Source organism: Thunnus maccoyii, chromosome 17 (genome assembly GCF_910596095.1).
Source record: "Thunnus maccoyii chromosome 17, fThuMac1.1, whole genome shotgun sequence".
NCBI classification, from domain to species: Eukaryota; Metazoa; Chordata; class Actinopteri; order Scombriformes; family Scombridae; genus Thunnus; species Thunnus maccoyii.
Window position 1 is genome coordinate 4,731,853 of NC_056549.1, and position 16,225 is coordinate 4,748,077.

Genomic DNA, 16,225 nt, shown 5'->3' on the forward strand with positions numbered 1-16,225 from the left:
TAGGATTATAATTTGTACAGAGTTATTCAGACCTAGAGAGAAGAGGTTATGTCTAATGTTTCTGAACATATTTTTCATATTTTTAACAGGAATTTGGGACTACACATCAAACAAAGACCTGTATTCAGCAGCAGAGCCGTTCCTCACCTTTTGTGATTTACTACAAATCTTAATCTAATCAGCTGTGAGGTCACAGCACAGTTCACATGAGAAAACATGCAGCCGGCCTCCCGCTCTCGGTTTTAATCTGGATCTGGGCCCTTTGCTCTCTGTAAAGCACTTTGAAACCAGCTTGTTTGTTGACAGTATAAATTTGACTCAACATGAAAGCTGGAAACTGACCAAAGTGCACAGATACTCTTAACACTGACTTCCTGTAAGCCTTCAAATCTGGAAAAAATTTCTTTACAACATCAATAATATCTTGAGATAAATCTGATAACATTAGTCTCAAGATAATGACTCATTATATGGTTTACATCATGAGAAGTAAGTGTTTTTTATGATACTTGATGAACTGTTAGAGGAAATTTGGATTTGAGGACTTTAAATGAATCTGTAGGGGAGCATAGTTTTTTCCAGAGGCCCAGTTTTCCACAGTTGACTTTAGTCACAGATCAACAGAAGCTCATGTCTTTGTCAGCGCTCTCGTCTCAGTCCGGTCTTATATTTGTAGACGACTCTGGGCCTCTGCCCACCTGTCAATCAGCTGCTGGTGGGAAACTCTCAGGATGGGAAAGTTTTACTTACACAGCAGCGACAAAACCACCAGTTCACCTCAAACCCCATCAGACTCTGTCACTGCTTCATGTCACTACAATGTTTTAAACCGATGAAACTAATAGTTCTATCATGACCTGTTTAAATGTTAAAACTTTACCAACCACAAAGTCAAATAGTACACAGCACTGTGCAAAAGTTTTAGGCACTTGTGAAAAATGCCATAAAGTGAGGACGCTTTCAGAAATGTAAACAGCAGAAACCTAAATGAAATTAAAACAGCAGCAGTTCTCCTCGGTTCACCTGCACACAGTTTTTCTGTGGATTTCGACGTCTCAGCTGCTTCTGTCTCTTCATGTTAATCCCCAGACTGACTCCATGATGTTGAGATCAGGACTCTGTGGGGTCTGCTAAACCATCTGTTGCAGGACTCCTTGTTCTTCTTGTTGCTGAAGATAGTTCCTCATGACTCTTCAGTCACATAACGTTTCTAAACATTCTCACAGTAGGTTGCTTTGCAGTGGTCTGCAATATTTTTGATTTATTTGATTTCAATGTTGGTTTCACACCTGGCAAACATTTTATCTTTCTGAACAGACAGTAAACCCCTGTGGGACCACGAGAATACCCATGAAATCACAAACTGCTGCTGCTGGATAACAGGTTCAAAAATAATAGATTATTCCCCTAAGGTTTGGGTCACTTTGTGACCAAATCACCAAATCACCGTATAACATACAGAGTGCTGGTAACAAATGGTAGACAACGGCGTGCTTCCAACTTTGTGGCAACAGTTTGAGGAAGTCAGATCCATAGAGAAATGGTGGTTTTCCCAGTTTGCTGTGGAAGAACTTGACTGGCCTGCACAGAGTCCTGACCTCGACAGCTTTGGGATGAACCGGAACAGCTGCGAGCCTTAGATGTCTTCTGGACCTCACTAATGCTCCTAATATAGCAGCAGATTAATATCCACAGTTTTGGAAAGATTTTAATATGATCTGTTAATCTTAATAAGATCAACAAACCATAAAAACACATTTTCTTTTGCTTTTCCAGGTGCACCAAACCCACTACAAGTCTTTATTTACTCTCCATTCAAGTACAACTCTGAACTTATCTGCCAGTAATCCAGAGTTTGTTGATATGATTACAGTCTCCTGAATTCCTGGCCTGACAGTGACTAAAAGGCTCCCATAAAGTATTTACAAGGAGTGCTGATGATAAAGCGGGTTAGCCCCGTCCGGCTCCAGTTGAACACGTGAGGGAGTGGGTAAAAAGAGCTTCAGGTGAAACTCCAGCTGCTCATAAACAGTCCAGTTAATCATTCGTCAAAAAGATCAAAACAAACAAGACGTCCGGTTGCGTTATACAGAGCAGCGTCCCGCCTATAAATACACTTAAAGTCACTAGATGTTCAACATATATCAGGAAAAGTGACAAAACAAAGGTGTCATGATTGTTTTCATATATTACAGCTTCATATTTTTACATTTATTTCACATACACAATATGTTTACTTGTTTAGTTAGTTAATAGTGTACATCTTTTTAAATTTAATTGCATTTTATCCATTAAATGTTCTTTTTTGTTGCTGTTTTCTGCTAAATTCAAGCCAAAAAAAAAAGCGGCTTTGAACCATTTTAACTCAATTTGAGGAAAATACTTTATCTGCAGTTAAACCAGTGAAACATCACTTCTCTACTTTGACATTGGGGCTTTTTTTCCTGTTTATTTTAAGGAAAAGACTCCAGACAAGATGAAACCGCTTGATAACATTTTTATGCATTGTAGAAGTGACCCGGTTGAACTCTACATTGCCCGCTCATTACTCAACGAATGGCGCGCTTTATGTCGGTTGAAGCACAAAAATGGAGTTCGGACCCGACGCTCCCCAGCTGTGGGCAACAAAAGGAATATTTATTTACCCCCACCTCCATCACAACAGGACGAGGGCGGAGAGCAGAGAGGAAAAGTGGCAGAAAAGCACTGAGGCTATTCACAGCTTTACTGGGCCTCTGTCAAACCCAACACTATATCACACACACACACACACACACACACACACACACACACACACACACCCGGGCCATTCATCTCAGCAGTACAAGACAGAGGGGGGAACTCTCTGCTGAACAAATACCATTCAAGAGGAAAAAGGATTTCCTTGAGCGTTGTGCAGATTTCTGCTCAGGCGTCTTCTAAAGTCAAACAAACAGGAATTGTGGGAGTTCATGGTGTGCATAGCTGAGCTGTGTGGTCCCATAAAGACAGCCCAGTTCAACCAGCAGCAGCAGCAGCAGGACACTGGTGCAGGTCAACTGGAATGGAGGGTCCAGACATGTTAATTAGACAACGGAGGTCAAAACTGCTGAATGGATGAAAATGGAGACACCTTTTCTCACACCTGTTCTTCTCTGTTCTTACTACTGATGGGGCATAACGAGTAGAGGAAGTGATTACAATTTCAAATTCAGTGGTAATATTACAGTTACTAATCCCAGTAACGCTCTGTGCTCGCTGTCTTACTGGGATTGCTGGAGGGTTGATATCAGTGTGGTCTCTTATTCACATGCTGTGTATTGTTAGCCGGCATGCTAACGTTAGCCACAGGTACGCCTACATTCAGGAGTCACCTGACGCTAGTTTAGTTCAGAGTCGGAGGGAGTGTGATGTCACTGTGGCTACGCTAACGCTAGCTGTTGGATGGTCAGTAAATACTAAAGACGGAGCTGACGACTGAGTAATGAAAGTAAAGTAACAACTAATATAACGTGTTACTGTAAGATTTCACAAGAATGAATTGCCAAATTAACCTAATAACCCATTATATCAAAGTGTAAACATTTTTAGAATTCTTTTTGCAAAGTTATGATAAATAAAATGTAATCTTGCATTCACATACAAGTATTCAAACCTTCAGGAGCTTCCTGTTTGCTTTGTTGATCTCTGTCATGTCTCTAGAACAACAACTACCACAGCTCTAGACTGAAGCCAAAGCAGAAGCACCTTAATTAACTTCTGTCTAGAAATACTAAGTCAATCTTTTTTCTTTTTTTTTTTTTAAACGAGTCATTGTGGTCTCAGTCGCCACATTCAGGCCCTAAAATAAGTGTGTCACACCTTGATTCGTGCATCTAGTCTGGAGTCCATTTGTGGCAATTTGTCACCCTAACATGCTTATGTTTATCATGTTCATGTGACTTTGTTTAGTGTGCAATTTCAACATTGGCCAAGTTATTACATTATTCACTTTCAAATCCAGCTACAGCTAACAGGAGTTGTTATAAACTGAGTGAAACTTTGACCTGATGGTTGAATGTCAGGGGATCAACAAAGTCAAAGATATTGACCCTCTGAAGAACATGAATGTTTGGACCAAACTCTGTAGAAATCCATCCAAAAGGTTGTCAAGAAATTTTGATTTGGACCAAAGTGGTGAACCGACCAGCAGACCCACACAGCAAACCATAGAACTGTACCGCAATGAAAAATAAGGGAATACAACAACCTGCCATCCTACTGTTACAGCTGATACCAGTTTTACATCACTGTATTCCTTTACTCTTATTTGCATGGTTTCCCCTTTTGTTTTTATTAGTTCTGAAAACCACAGCTGTTTGTTTCACTTCCTCTATGAATGATAATAGAAAAACTTGCCCTGCAGGTTTTAATAATTTGGTTTTTTATGACGTTGAGCTTTCAGTTCTGACGCAGGTTGAACAAATCTCACAATCTGCTTTACTAGGATCCTTTAATAAGGCATAGCATGAATTACCGTTATAATACTGACTAATACAGCTCAGTTCCCACAGACTTCCTGACACACATTAGCAGGAACATGGGAAGATATTTCTCACTACCATGCTCTTCAGTCATCAAAAATTATTCCTTTCTCAGTTTTAAATCAATGAAAATATCGAACAATCTGCCAGTTTATTTTCTTGATTAATGGATTACTTGTTTTGTCTATAAAATGTCAGAAAATAGTTAAAATTTCCCATAATGTCTTAGAGCCCCTGGTGATGTCTTCAAAGGTCTTGTTTTGACTGATCAACAGTCCAAACACCCAAAAAATTCAGTTTACCATCATGTTTGACACACAAAGCTACAAATCTTCACATTTGAGAAGCTGCAACCAGCAAATGTTTGACATTTTTACCTTTAAAAATGACTTCAATGATAATGTGATTATCCAAATAGTTGCTGTATTCAATTTTCTGTCGATCAACTAATCGTTGCGGCTCTCCAGTGAAACTGAATACATTTGGGGGGTTTTTGACTGTTTTCCAACCCAATAAAGCCATTTGGGGTCCACATTTTTGCGTCTGGCATTTGGACATTTTATAGACAAAACCATTTATCAGATCATTGAAAACAAATCATTTATAGAATGTTGACAACCAAGGAAAAATGTTGGTTTGATCCCTATTTTCTTATTATAAATTTGCAACATTGTGATATGGTATAGTATGTAGGTTGCAGAGTCTGAGACAGACACTCTCACTCCTGAACGACGTCAAAGTTGCTCATAAATAATAAATAAATTTAAAAAAGCAGGAAAAGTTTAGCTAATAAGAAACTGCTGTTAGGTGGGATAAGACAAGAAACTGATGTTAAATAATAAGGTGAGAAACTGATGTTGGGTGGGATACTAACTGCAAGGAAAGGAAAAACATTTCTGCTGTTTGGTTTTCACTGGAATCACCTTACAGGACAATTTGTCCACATACACATACAATAATTCTGGTTGCATCTACTGTTAATCATATTTACATTGTTTGAAGTGGTGTGAGGACTGTAATAACAGTTTGGTTTTATCATAAAACAATCTACACATTAGAGCTGCAACTAACCATTGTTTTCATAATTAATCTGATGATTATTTTCTTGATTTAATCACTTTGTCTATAAAAATTCATGAAATTGTGAATTGTATGACACATAAAAGTTTAAAATTGGAGAAGCTAAAACCAGCAAATGTTTGGCATTTTCCAAAAAAAAAAAAGACTAAAACAATTATTTGATTATCAAAATAGTTGCTGATTCATTTCCTGTCAATTGACTAATCAATTAATAAACTAATCATTGCAGATCTACCACACACTAACACACTTTTCCCCATAGTTTACAGGCAGTCGTTTATTTAACAACTGCTCATCACTCAACAGTGACCTCATTCACAACATCCAGCAACACATGAACACTAACATCACCAGTACTCCTATTCCCTTGATCAGAGGACGTGTGTTAACGCGACATGTTTTATGGTTTTGCACATTTTATCTCTTTAATTACAATCCTCTGCTGGTCATTTTCCAAATAATTTATCAGTTTGAATATTGACTTCCTCCCTTCCAGGGAACCATTGCTTTCAGTTTATTTCTATGAAAAGAGACTTTGACAGATCATACGTCACAGTGAATGCTTAGTCACCTTTATTTTTAATATTATATGGCCACATACTCATGTGTACTTTAGTACTGGTGCTGTTGGTCTGGGTGTGGCCCTGTAATGCCACGAGACCATTATTGAGGTAATGTCAGGTCCATAAAGAAAGAGTTTGTGCAGGCAGGTGAAGTTGCTCTACACTGGAGCTTTGACCTCAACCCCATCGAACACCTTTGTGATGAACCAGAATGTCGACTTTTGACCATGTAGTGTATTGTTGCACTTCTGTAATTGAGACATGCTAACACTGCAGTCAAAACACTGTCTTAAGTTGACATCTGCCTGCTGGACAGCTGTACATTTGGTCCGGTGATGTTCTCAGGTGACAGTTAAGAGATCGTCCTCCCGCTGAGTAAACAACCAGCCTTCATGCTCTGGATCCAATGGGAACCTCATCTTGTGTATTTCAGATCCTCCCTATCAGGTGAAGTTGAAGAGTTTCTGTTATCTCGTTTTACGGGATAAAATGTTGATTTGGATTCGTTCCAGCTGATGAGTAAACCTGTCTGAGTCCTGTCTGTTGGAGACAGGTGCATACAGGAGTTTGTTTACTGATGTGTTGGAAGTCACCACCAGCAACCAAAAACCACAAACCACAATAGATACATGAGGACAGATATTCATATTTTCATATTCCACTGTTACTTCCTGTATTATTTTACGGTATGAACACCACAGCAGGAAGAGAACAAACATTTACAGGCTGCAGCTTTACAATGTTGAACCTTGGCTGTTTTATCTGTTATAGTATCATATTATATTGTATTATTACCTCATTTGACTCCACCTTTCAGAGCATCAACAATCGATAAGACACACACCTATTTACTAGAAGGATGACAAACTCCTAATTAACATTTGAGCCTTTTGGGAGTCACATGACTTATTTACCTGCTGCACATGCAACATGCAAACATGCAACAAAGTCAACTTTCTCACACAAATCACTAAAGTAAAGAAAACCACCTTTGAAAATGACCCATAGTTGAAACTGAGACTGTACAGTATAACAATTAGTTTTCTACAGTTAATGTTGGGAAGGTTCAGTGATACAACCAGGTTATAGATATCATACTTCAAGCTGTGTGTGGCTTTTTACAGCTAAATTAATTTACACTGTTTAAAAACTACCATTAAAATATCTGTCTGGGTCTTACAGTATGACCTCTGACCTTCCTTCCTTAATCTCAAAGATAAAAAATGGAGACACGGCAGGATGATCTCTGTAAGATAAAGTTCTTCTTGTGAAGTGAGTTCTGGCTGCTCTTCGCTATTTTCAGACTTGATACGTTTATTTTGGCAAAACAGCATCAAGAGGGAGTAAAAGTGCATAAAAACAACCTGATTTTACAAACTAACTTCAAACTGTCAGTTCTTATCAGATGGAAATTACAAATCTGTTGGAGGTGAAGAGGTTTTTATACACTCTGGGGTTGAAGAGGTTTCACAAGACGTCTTAAAAAGGTGAATTTCAATGTAATTTAGTGGAAAACCAAACCATGGACCAAGGAATGGAGATCTGTGTTTGGTGTTGATCCAATTTTTTAAAGGATTCAACATTGTGAGATACAGAATTTCTTCATACACTACTATACATACTCCATGTACTTTGATTTAGTGTCCATATAATCTAGATGTACAGTAGATTACTTATTTTACACTCTAAATTGAGATTTGACTACTTTTTGATTGAATGTTTAACTAGATTTTGAGACTACTGCTGAGAGCAGAGCTGATATTTGCTGAGAAAACATGTCAAAGTGATGAATATTTACTCTTCAATTATTGTTGTGCTTCGAATTTCAAAAGAATTACTTTGGGTAGGGAAAAAAGGCAGCAATCCAAAGGTCAAAAAACAGAAAAATAATAACTTCATGGGTTGAGGTTTGGGGTGAATATTATTTATTTTGCTGTTTTTGACCTCCAGATAGCTGCCTTTTGTCTGACTCCTAACCCTAACCCTAACCCTGTTTTTGGGAAACACAGATAAAAATTAGATATAACAATACTTAATAAACCATAAGTAGTCAAGAGGTTAAAGAGCCATACCTGTCAGATAAAAAGGATCATAATGCAACATTTACAACTAGGACAACTTTTAAGCCACTTCCTGATAGTACAACTTTATTTATAAGTTCCTTAATTAGGTCAGCAACTGATGATTGTTTTCATTATTGATTCATATGTAATTATTTAGTTATTTGGTCTATAAAATGTCAGGAAATGTTAAAAAATGTTGATCGCTGTTTCCCAAAACCCAATCTGACATCCTCAAATGTCTTGTTTTTTCCCCAAACAGCAGTCAAGATTGTTTCGTCTACAAAGTATCCAAAAATAGTGAAAAATGCCCGCTGCTATTTCCTTACGCTCGCAGTGATGTCATCAAATGTCTGACCAAGACTCCGAAACCAAAAGATATTTGCTTAGTTGTCTCTGTCATCACACATCAGTGGTGTAAAGATATTCCTGCTCAGAGCTCTTGTAAACTTCAGTCTCCTCATTTATTGGCCTTTTCCCCCTCCGCACACACACCCTTTCATAAAGAGAACTGGATGTGTCACCTTGTTTTCACATCCATCCTCTTAAACTCTGCCAGCCTGTCGTCATTTACGCCGCGATGTGTGACTGCACCTGCCAGATGAGCGGAGAAGTATGTGGATTTGTCCGAACACGCCGAGCACGATCCCTGAGATGTATGTGTTTACCTCCGAGCTACAGCTGTGTGATCGGTTTGCTGCAGTGACGATTAAAAAAAACGCCTCAAGGTTCAAACACGGAGAAACACGCTGATCTAAAAGCTGCCATAACAGACGGTTTGTTTTGGTGCAGATTGGCTGTGAATCAAACCTCAATAGTTTTTCAAGTGTGTCATTGAGTATTTTAAAACAATCAAAAGTTGGCATGAATGTCCGATCAGATTCTTGGTCTTATTGACTGAGTCGTTGATCAGATATTTCCTCATGTATAACAGGAAGTGAACTAATTGTAGACGGTGTTTATTTTGGCAAAGGTCTTGTATGGCTGCTTGCCTTTAATTATTCAGGTGTGTCTTAAAACAACAGTCAGATGTCCATATGAACAGTGAAAGAGGCTGTAATCATTCCTCTTGTTCATACTGGCTGTTAAAAGATCCCCTTCAAATGTGCTTTCCATCTAAGTGATGGAGGACAAAATAAACAGTGTCCACACAGTCATTTAGTACAAAAATGTGAAGTTTATCTGAGGCTTCATCAGTCTGAGTTAGTCATATCAAGTGGATATCTGACACATTTACAGTCTTTTTTAGCATCAAACTCCCTCTTTCGGTGGAAGTATAATAACAAAAAGAGGGACTTTGGCACTAAAAAGACTGTAACGTTGAAAGATATCTACTTGATTTGACTCATCTGGACGCTGAAGCTTCATATTAGCTTCAGATAAACTTTTAAATACAGTTTTGTACAGAAGGAGGACTGTGGATTTTGTCCCCCATCACTTCCATTGTAAGTGCATTATGAAGGGATCTTCTAATGGTCAGTATGAACAGCAGGAATGATTACAGTGAGGAAAACCTCTTTCACTGTTCATATGGACAGCTGACTGTTGTTTTAAGACACACCTGCATCGTTTAAGGCAAGCAGCCAATACCTTTACTGTACAATAAAGATGCAGGTCTATGCAAGATTTATCCACCTTGATTTATGATTTAAGACCTTTTAACCAACCAAATCGAAAAACAACAGCATGTGACTTTTTCAGGACATGCAGACACCCTGAATATCAACATAACTTTCATATAACAAGTCGATGACTTTCCCAAACAAGGAATATTCATGTCAGTTAACTGTTGGAACAAATTAGTGACAGCAGTAGTGATTACTGGAGTGATGACAGAAATGTTTTCCCTCCTTCCTTATTTGTCAAACTTGTTTTTCAGTCTAAGTTGATGCACCTACAAGTCAAGAAATTAATATCTAGTTCCCTGAAATCTCCCACAGAAACTTCCTTGAATATCCCGTCTATCCCTCTCCGAGAAAACACCTCCAACTTCTGTGATTTCCAGAATTATTCCAGGACTGGTAGGAATGCTGTTTTTTTTCCCAGCAAGGATGAAGTTTCTGCTGTCCAGTTCAAACAGAAGGATTTTAATGTGACTGACTGAACCTCCCATGAAAAGAAACTGTTGCCACACACACACACACACACACACACACACACACACACACACACACACACACACACACTAACCGCTCTGCAGTTACTCTGTAGATGCTACAGCAGGATGTGGTTCAATGACAAATTTAGTTTCTAAAGGAATTAATTCAAAATTCAACTTTAACTCTGCAAGAACATTTAATGTGTCTCTTTATCATTTTACTGATTGCAGTAATTTCATTACAAGACTTTTTATCTTAACACAGATGAAACATGAACTCTGCTTTCACTTTATGAAGCACAACTGCAAATTAAAAACAAGTTTAACAGCGAGAAAGAGTGAAAGGAAACACAAGGAGAGAACTTTATTGAATCAAGCTGCAACTAATGATTGTTTTCATAATCAATTAATCTGCCACTTAATTTCTTGATTTATCAGGTTGTTTCATTTTCATAAAATGTCATAAAATAGTGAAATATGGCCATTATAATATCCCAGAGCCCAAGGTGACGTATTCAGATTGCATGTTTCTATCCAGCCGACAGTCTGAAACTCAAAGATACTGAAAGAAAATCTGAAAGATGCTCTTTGATCCTTGATTCATCAAGGATCTAAATACTTGCCACCATATATCCTGTTGATTGACTGATCATTAACCAGCTATTCCTTTTTAGCTTTAATTGAGCCACAACAAAAATCCAGGTCATGTGACTGACCTGTGAGTGTTTGTCGCTCTTTTCACGCAGAACAAAAGTCAGATGTGTTTGAATGGCGCTACCACGGCAGTCAGTTGTCACAGTGACCTTATGACCCTCCACACGGCGGGGGGGGGGGGGGGGGGGGGGGGGGGGGAGACCTCTGTGAAGAGCTGTTGTTGTCTGGCTCTCTATTGATCGGCAGCGGCTCTGCATTAGCCGATGCTGCTAAATGATATGTGTGTGTGTGTGTGTGTGTGTGTGTGTGTGTGTGTGTGTGTGTGTGTGTGTGTGTGCACTGTCAGAGGACAAGCTGGCCTGAATGGATGCTCACTTTCTCACAACAGTAAATTCAACTCGTACAAAGACGGAGTGAAGCCACAGAGACGCACGCCGACTGTCAGAGCGCCACAATCAACAAGACTCTCAGATTTACAGCATCTGATCCAACAAAACAAAACATGCGAGCCTGAAGCCTCTTTAGGGATCAGTAGCATCTGAAAAGTTTCACTAACAAAGCCAATGATGATACCTGAGTGTCTGTACCAGCACATAAACATATTTATAGAAACATATTTGTCTGAAAACATTTTTTTTTCTCTGTTTAAAAGTCAAACAGACAAGCAGTTCTCATCTCTGGCTGCCTCCTCACTGAGGAACATTCAACTTGTTCCTCAACACAGCTGGAATTTCAGCATCCAGCTGTGTTGAGGGGACATTAAGTAATAAATACATTACATACTTAACAACCTACTCCTATTACCTATAGTAATGTTGCATATTAAAACATTTCCAGGTTAATTCAGGACCTTTTGTTATCATTCCATGTTTTCCAGGATGCACAGTGTGTGAACCCTGTGCTACTTGTATTTTTTTTTTCTCTGGATAACTAAACGTAATCTTCAATGCAAAAAAATCTCAAATGTTGAAATGTAAAAGAAATGTGTGATTATTGCACAAACTGTGGCTTCTCGCACTGCAACACATCAACAATTCAGCTGCTTATTCAAACCTCTTAATTAAGAACAGATCTTTATCAAACCAGATTTACTGGCCTCATCGTCATTTTATGGCTGACCTGTTAACTAGTCAGGCCTGTTAACTGCTTAATGACACACTGTTATAACTGTCTGTGTGTGTGTGTGTGTGTGTGTGTGTGTGTGTGTGTGTGTGTGTGTGTGTGTGTGTGTGAGATAGAGAGAGAGAGAATCCCATTCACATACCATGTTTTTTTTCCACCATCTGTATGACTGTACCGAGGGCAGAATATGAGTCAATAAAAAAGGTCAACAGTGTAATAAGCATTGAGGTTTTCCTTATCAGTCAGTCTATCAACCAGCAGGCTTGTTACTGAGCCAACACACACACACAGACACACACACACACTTTGCAACTGTGTGATAACTGTTTCATGCATGTTATAGGATAACAGACATGTTTAACTGAGCTGAACACAGATTCACTGAAGCTGATTTAGTGAGATGTTATTGCCAAAGATCAAGTATCTGTGCAGAAATGTGCTGCATGCATATCATTTTTAAAAGATTTTCATCAGCTTAAAGTGTTAGCAACATGCTAAGCTGACGAGGGCTCGATATCAGACTTCAATATTTTTCAGTACTGACCAAAATGTAAAATTTCTGAGTTGCATCCAGTATCAGAAACGTAACGAAAGCTGAGTTTAAATGCTTACTCAGATTCAGATTCTCTTTCACTTCTTTGTTTCATTCTTTAATCAGATACTTCCTGATTGAAACCATCATTTTAAAGTTTAGACCGTGTTTAGCAAAGTTGTTGTAGTGTTGTTTAAGTGAGGTAAAAAGAACTGTTTTGGAATCGGTACCAATACTCAGGTCTGGTATCACAACTTCCGAATGACCACCAACCGTACTGCTCATATAAAAAACACAATCCATGATCCATATGTAAAGAAAACGTGTCGTACCACCACCAAAATTCAACCTATAACCTGCTATCATTCCCAAACTGACTGACAGTTTTAATACAGGGACTGACACTGGACAACAAGCCTGAACTTTCAATTATAATCAACTGAGAAACAAACTCTTATTGTTTCAAGTTAAGTTTAACTTTAAATATAAAACCCCAGTTAATCATAACCAGATACCCCAGCTAGCTGTATGACCGTTAAAATGATCATTTTATACTATGAATATGAATATGAAAATGATTGATGGCTGATCAAAACTGATGCGGTTCATTTATTAGTCGGCAACCAATTAGAAATGCACTGATACTGATACTAATATCAGATATCGGTCTGATACTGACTCAAACAGCTGGATCAGGTATCTGTCACAATGGGCCGATCTGGTATCAGATACCATTATTTTAATAAATAACAATTCAGTAAATTTGTATCTATATATTTATTTGTTACGTTTTATTTTACAAAGTTAGGAGACCAATGTTTAAATCAAGCCTGATTTTGCCTTCCACATAAAATGATCCCAGTCTCTTCCACACAGTGAGGCTTACAGATTATTGATTTAACACTGGTATTGGATCAGTACATGGTATCAGCTGATACCCAAAGCCCAGATATCGGTATCTTATTGGGACTGAAAAAGTCAGACAAGGTGCATCCCTACAACTAATCAATTAATTGACTAATTGTTGCAGCTTTACAACAGGGATATATCTGCAGTTCTCCTACAAAAGCTGCAAACCACAAGAAACACCAGACAAGCCATTGCATTAAAATTATTTACACTATCAGTGATTTATTGGACCAAAGTTGCTCTAAAGTTACAGAATAAGTTGCTGAATGATGGGAAGATGCAGCGGAGCAACACACACTTTAAACTTGAACCCTAACAGCAGATAAAGCACAGAAATATCCGTTATTTACAAAAGAAAAAAAAACACCACACACACGACCGTTAGCTTCCCCTTAAAAGTGACCGATGTGAGAGCGACCTTACCTCGCATCCAGTCCACCACTTGTTGCGGGCTCCACTTGGTCACAGACTCCATGTCTCCAAATCCCTGCGACTACCGGCTTCTAATGTTATCTCTCGCGTCTCCAAACCACCGAGTTACACAGTTAATCAGACATGTTTAATCATAACGAAGCACGGAGGAGCTCCGTTAAAGCACACAGACGGACACGGCACCGGACGACCAACGGTCCGCCGCGCGCTCACTGACTGACTAAACTAACTGATCGGTCTCGTGGAGAAAGTTTACAGGCAGAGCAGCAGCGCGTGCGGCGGGTGTCGGGTTACCAGGGTTTTAACCACGCCCCTTCTCCTCTCTCCTCCAATCACATGAGTTTGTTGATGCTGCCTTCATGTACAGTTGGACCAAATTATTTTCGGCGCCTTCAGAATTTAAAGGTCGGGTTCACAATTTTTCAAGTCTGTCTTAAAATAACAGTTAGGCGCCCAAATGAACATTGAAATGTTTTTCTTTCCGTAATCATTCCTCCTGTTCATGCAGACCATTGGAAGATCTCTTCATAATGCACTTTAAATGTAAGTGATGGGGAACAAATTCCACAGGTCTCCGGTGTATCCAAAGTCTGATATATCTTATTCCTCTGTGCCATAGACCTGTGTTGTTGTCAAAAAACCATTTAAAACACGCTAATGAGTCATGTTCCTTCACTGCAAAGAGCGTGCTTAAATTAGTTTGTTTAGAAATGGCTCTAAAGACCAATAGCAGCATCAAGTTTTCACTCTCAGGAAAGTATTGCATGGACCAAAAGTTAAAAGTTCAACAAAAAGCAGCTGTACTAAATGGACCTTGAGTTAAGTTTCTAGAAGATCAAGAATGACTGTTAAATCTTATAAACTACATTGAGTGAAGTAATTACTGTAGTTTCACAGCAGTTTAAAGCATGATAAGATTATACAAAGTTTCATGATTATGAAACTATACACATAGTACCATTTTATCACCATTTAAAATCAGAGAATATTTCAATAAAGAGGCTTCTCAATTTTCATAGAATCACCCATGAAACAATTTCCTGTAACATAACATACACAAAAAAGATTTAAAATGTCTTTTGCATTTTTGCATTAAAATGCAAATTAGCAAAAAGTTCATGTCATTTTGACTTTAAATCTTTTTTGACAAGAATAGGCCCTTTCTCACTGCCATTTATCCTCACTCGATTCTTGGTAACAGTCCATGTCTGCAAAATAAGATAAATCCCATTGTGTGGAAACTGTTTATTCAATCCAGCCTTTTCTCAACCTCTGCATAGAAGCAAAGGCTTCACATGGCAGATTATCACATTAATAGTTTTTCAACAACAACAAAGGTCTGCGGCACAGGAATATGATATAACAGGCTTTGGATGATGTAGATGAAGAACTGCATATGTCCTTCACTTGTTATTCAACAACTGACAGAACCCTAATTTTTAATCACTTTACAAGCATTCTATGGCAGGGTTCATAAGAGGACCTGAAGGAAGCCTATGGTATGTCTACAATTTTGGAGCCAGCCTAAAGTGGCCATTGGCTTCATTTTTCAGTCCTGGAGGTTGCCACTTGCTTTATAAACAAGGAACCAGAACTGAGATGGCCAGGAATCGAACCCGGGTCAACTGGCAGCTATGCTCACCACTATACCACCATCGCTATGGAAGATGAGGATTTTACTGCCAACTAAAAAGTCAACCACCATACAGTTGTCATGAACAGGGAGATTACACATTTATTTCTGCTGTAAAGTTGGGCATTTCAACATGGGAGTTTCCACTGATTGACTCGCTTTTGGAGCCAGCCTCAAGTGACCATTCCAGTAACTGCGTTTTTTTCCATTCATTTTTCAGCCCCAGTGGTTGTCGCTTGATTTATAAACAAGGAAACAGAACTGCGATGGCAGGGAAACCCCGGTCAACAGCTTGGAAGGCAGCTATGCTCACCACTATACCACCACTCAGCCACGACAACCACCCTGATGAGAAACTGTTGTTGGGGTATCAAATGGATACATGTCATAGGTGTTCCACCAAAAGTACACTACAGTACAATATTCATTTAATCACCTCACAAGGAGCTTCACAGACAGTTTGTAAGGGCAGTATTGCAATGTTGTCGCCATGGTGGCGACTTGCCTGTGACGGCACCCACCTGCCACTCAAAGCAGCCATGCCCTTAATTATGCGTACCATACTGCAGTCTTTTGCAATGTCTTCATTTTTCAGCCCCAGGGAATGCCGCTTGCTTTATGAACAAGGAAACAGAACTGC

At 38.8% G+C, this 16,225-nt stretch overlaps 1 protein-coding gene and 1 non-coding gene across 2 annotated transcripts in view; both read right to left on the reverse strand.

Moving 5' to 3' along the window:
• Window positions 1-14,227, reverse strand: part of cnksr3 (cnksr family member 3) — a 60,570-nt gene extending 46,343 nt beyond the window's left edge. Inside the window, exon 1 of the mRNA XM_042391211.1 lies at window positions 13,944-14,227. Coding sequence (XP_042247145.1) covers window positions 13,944-13,995 — 52 coding nt within the window. The 5' untranslated portion in view covers window positions 13,996-14,227. The remainder of the gene's footprint in view (window positions 1-13,943) is intronic.
• A 1,995-nt stretch (window positions 14,228-16,222) lies between these two features.
• trnag-ucc overlaps window positions 16,223-16,225 on the reverse strand; it is a 72-nt gene continuing 69 nt past the window's right edge. Inside the window, exon 1 of the tRNA in view lies at window positions 16,223-16,225. This exon is cut by the window's right edge and continues 69 nt beyond it. This is a non-coding gene — a tRNA (tRNA-Gly).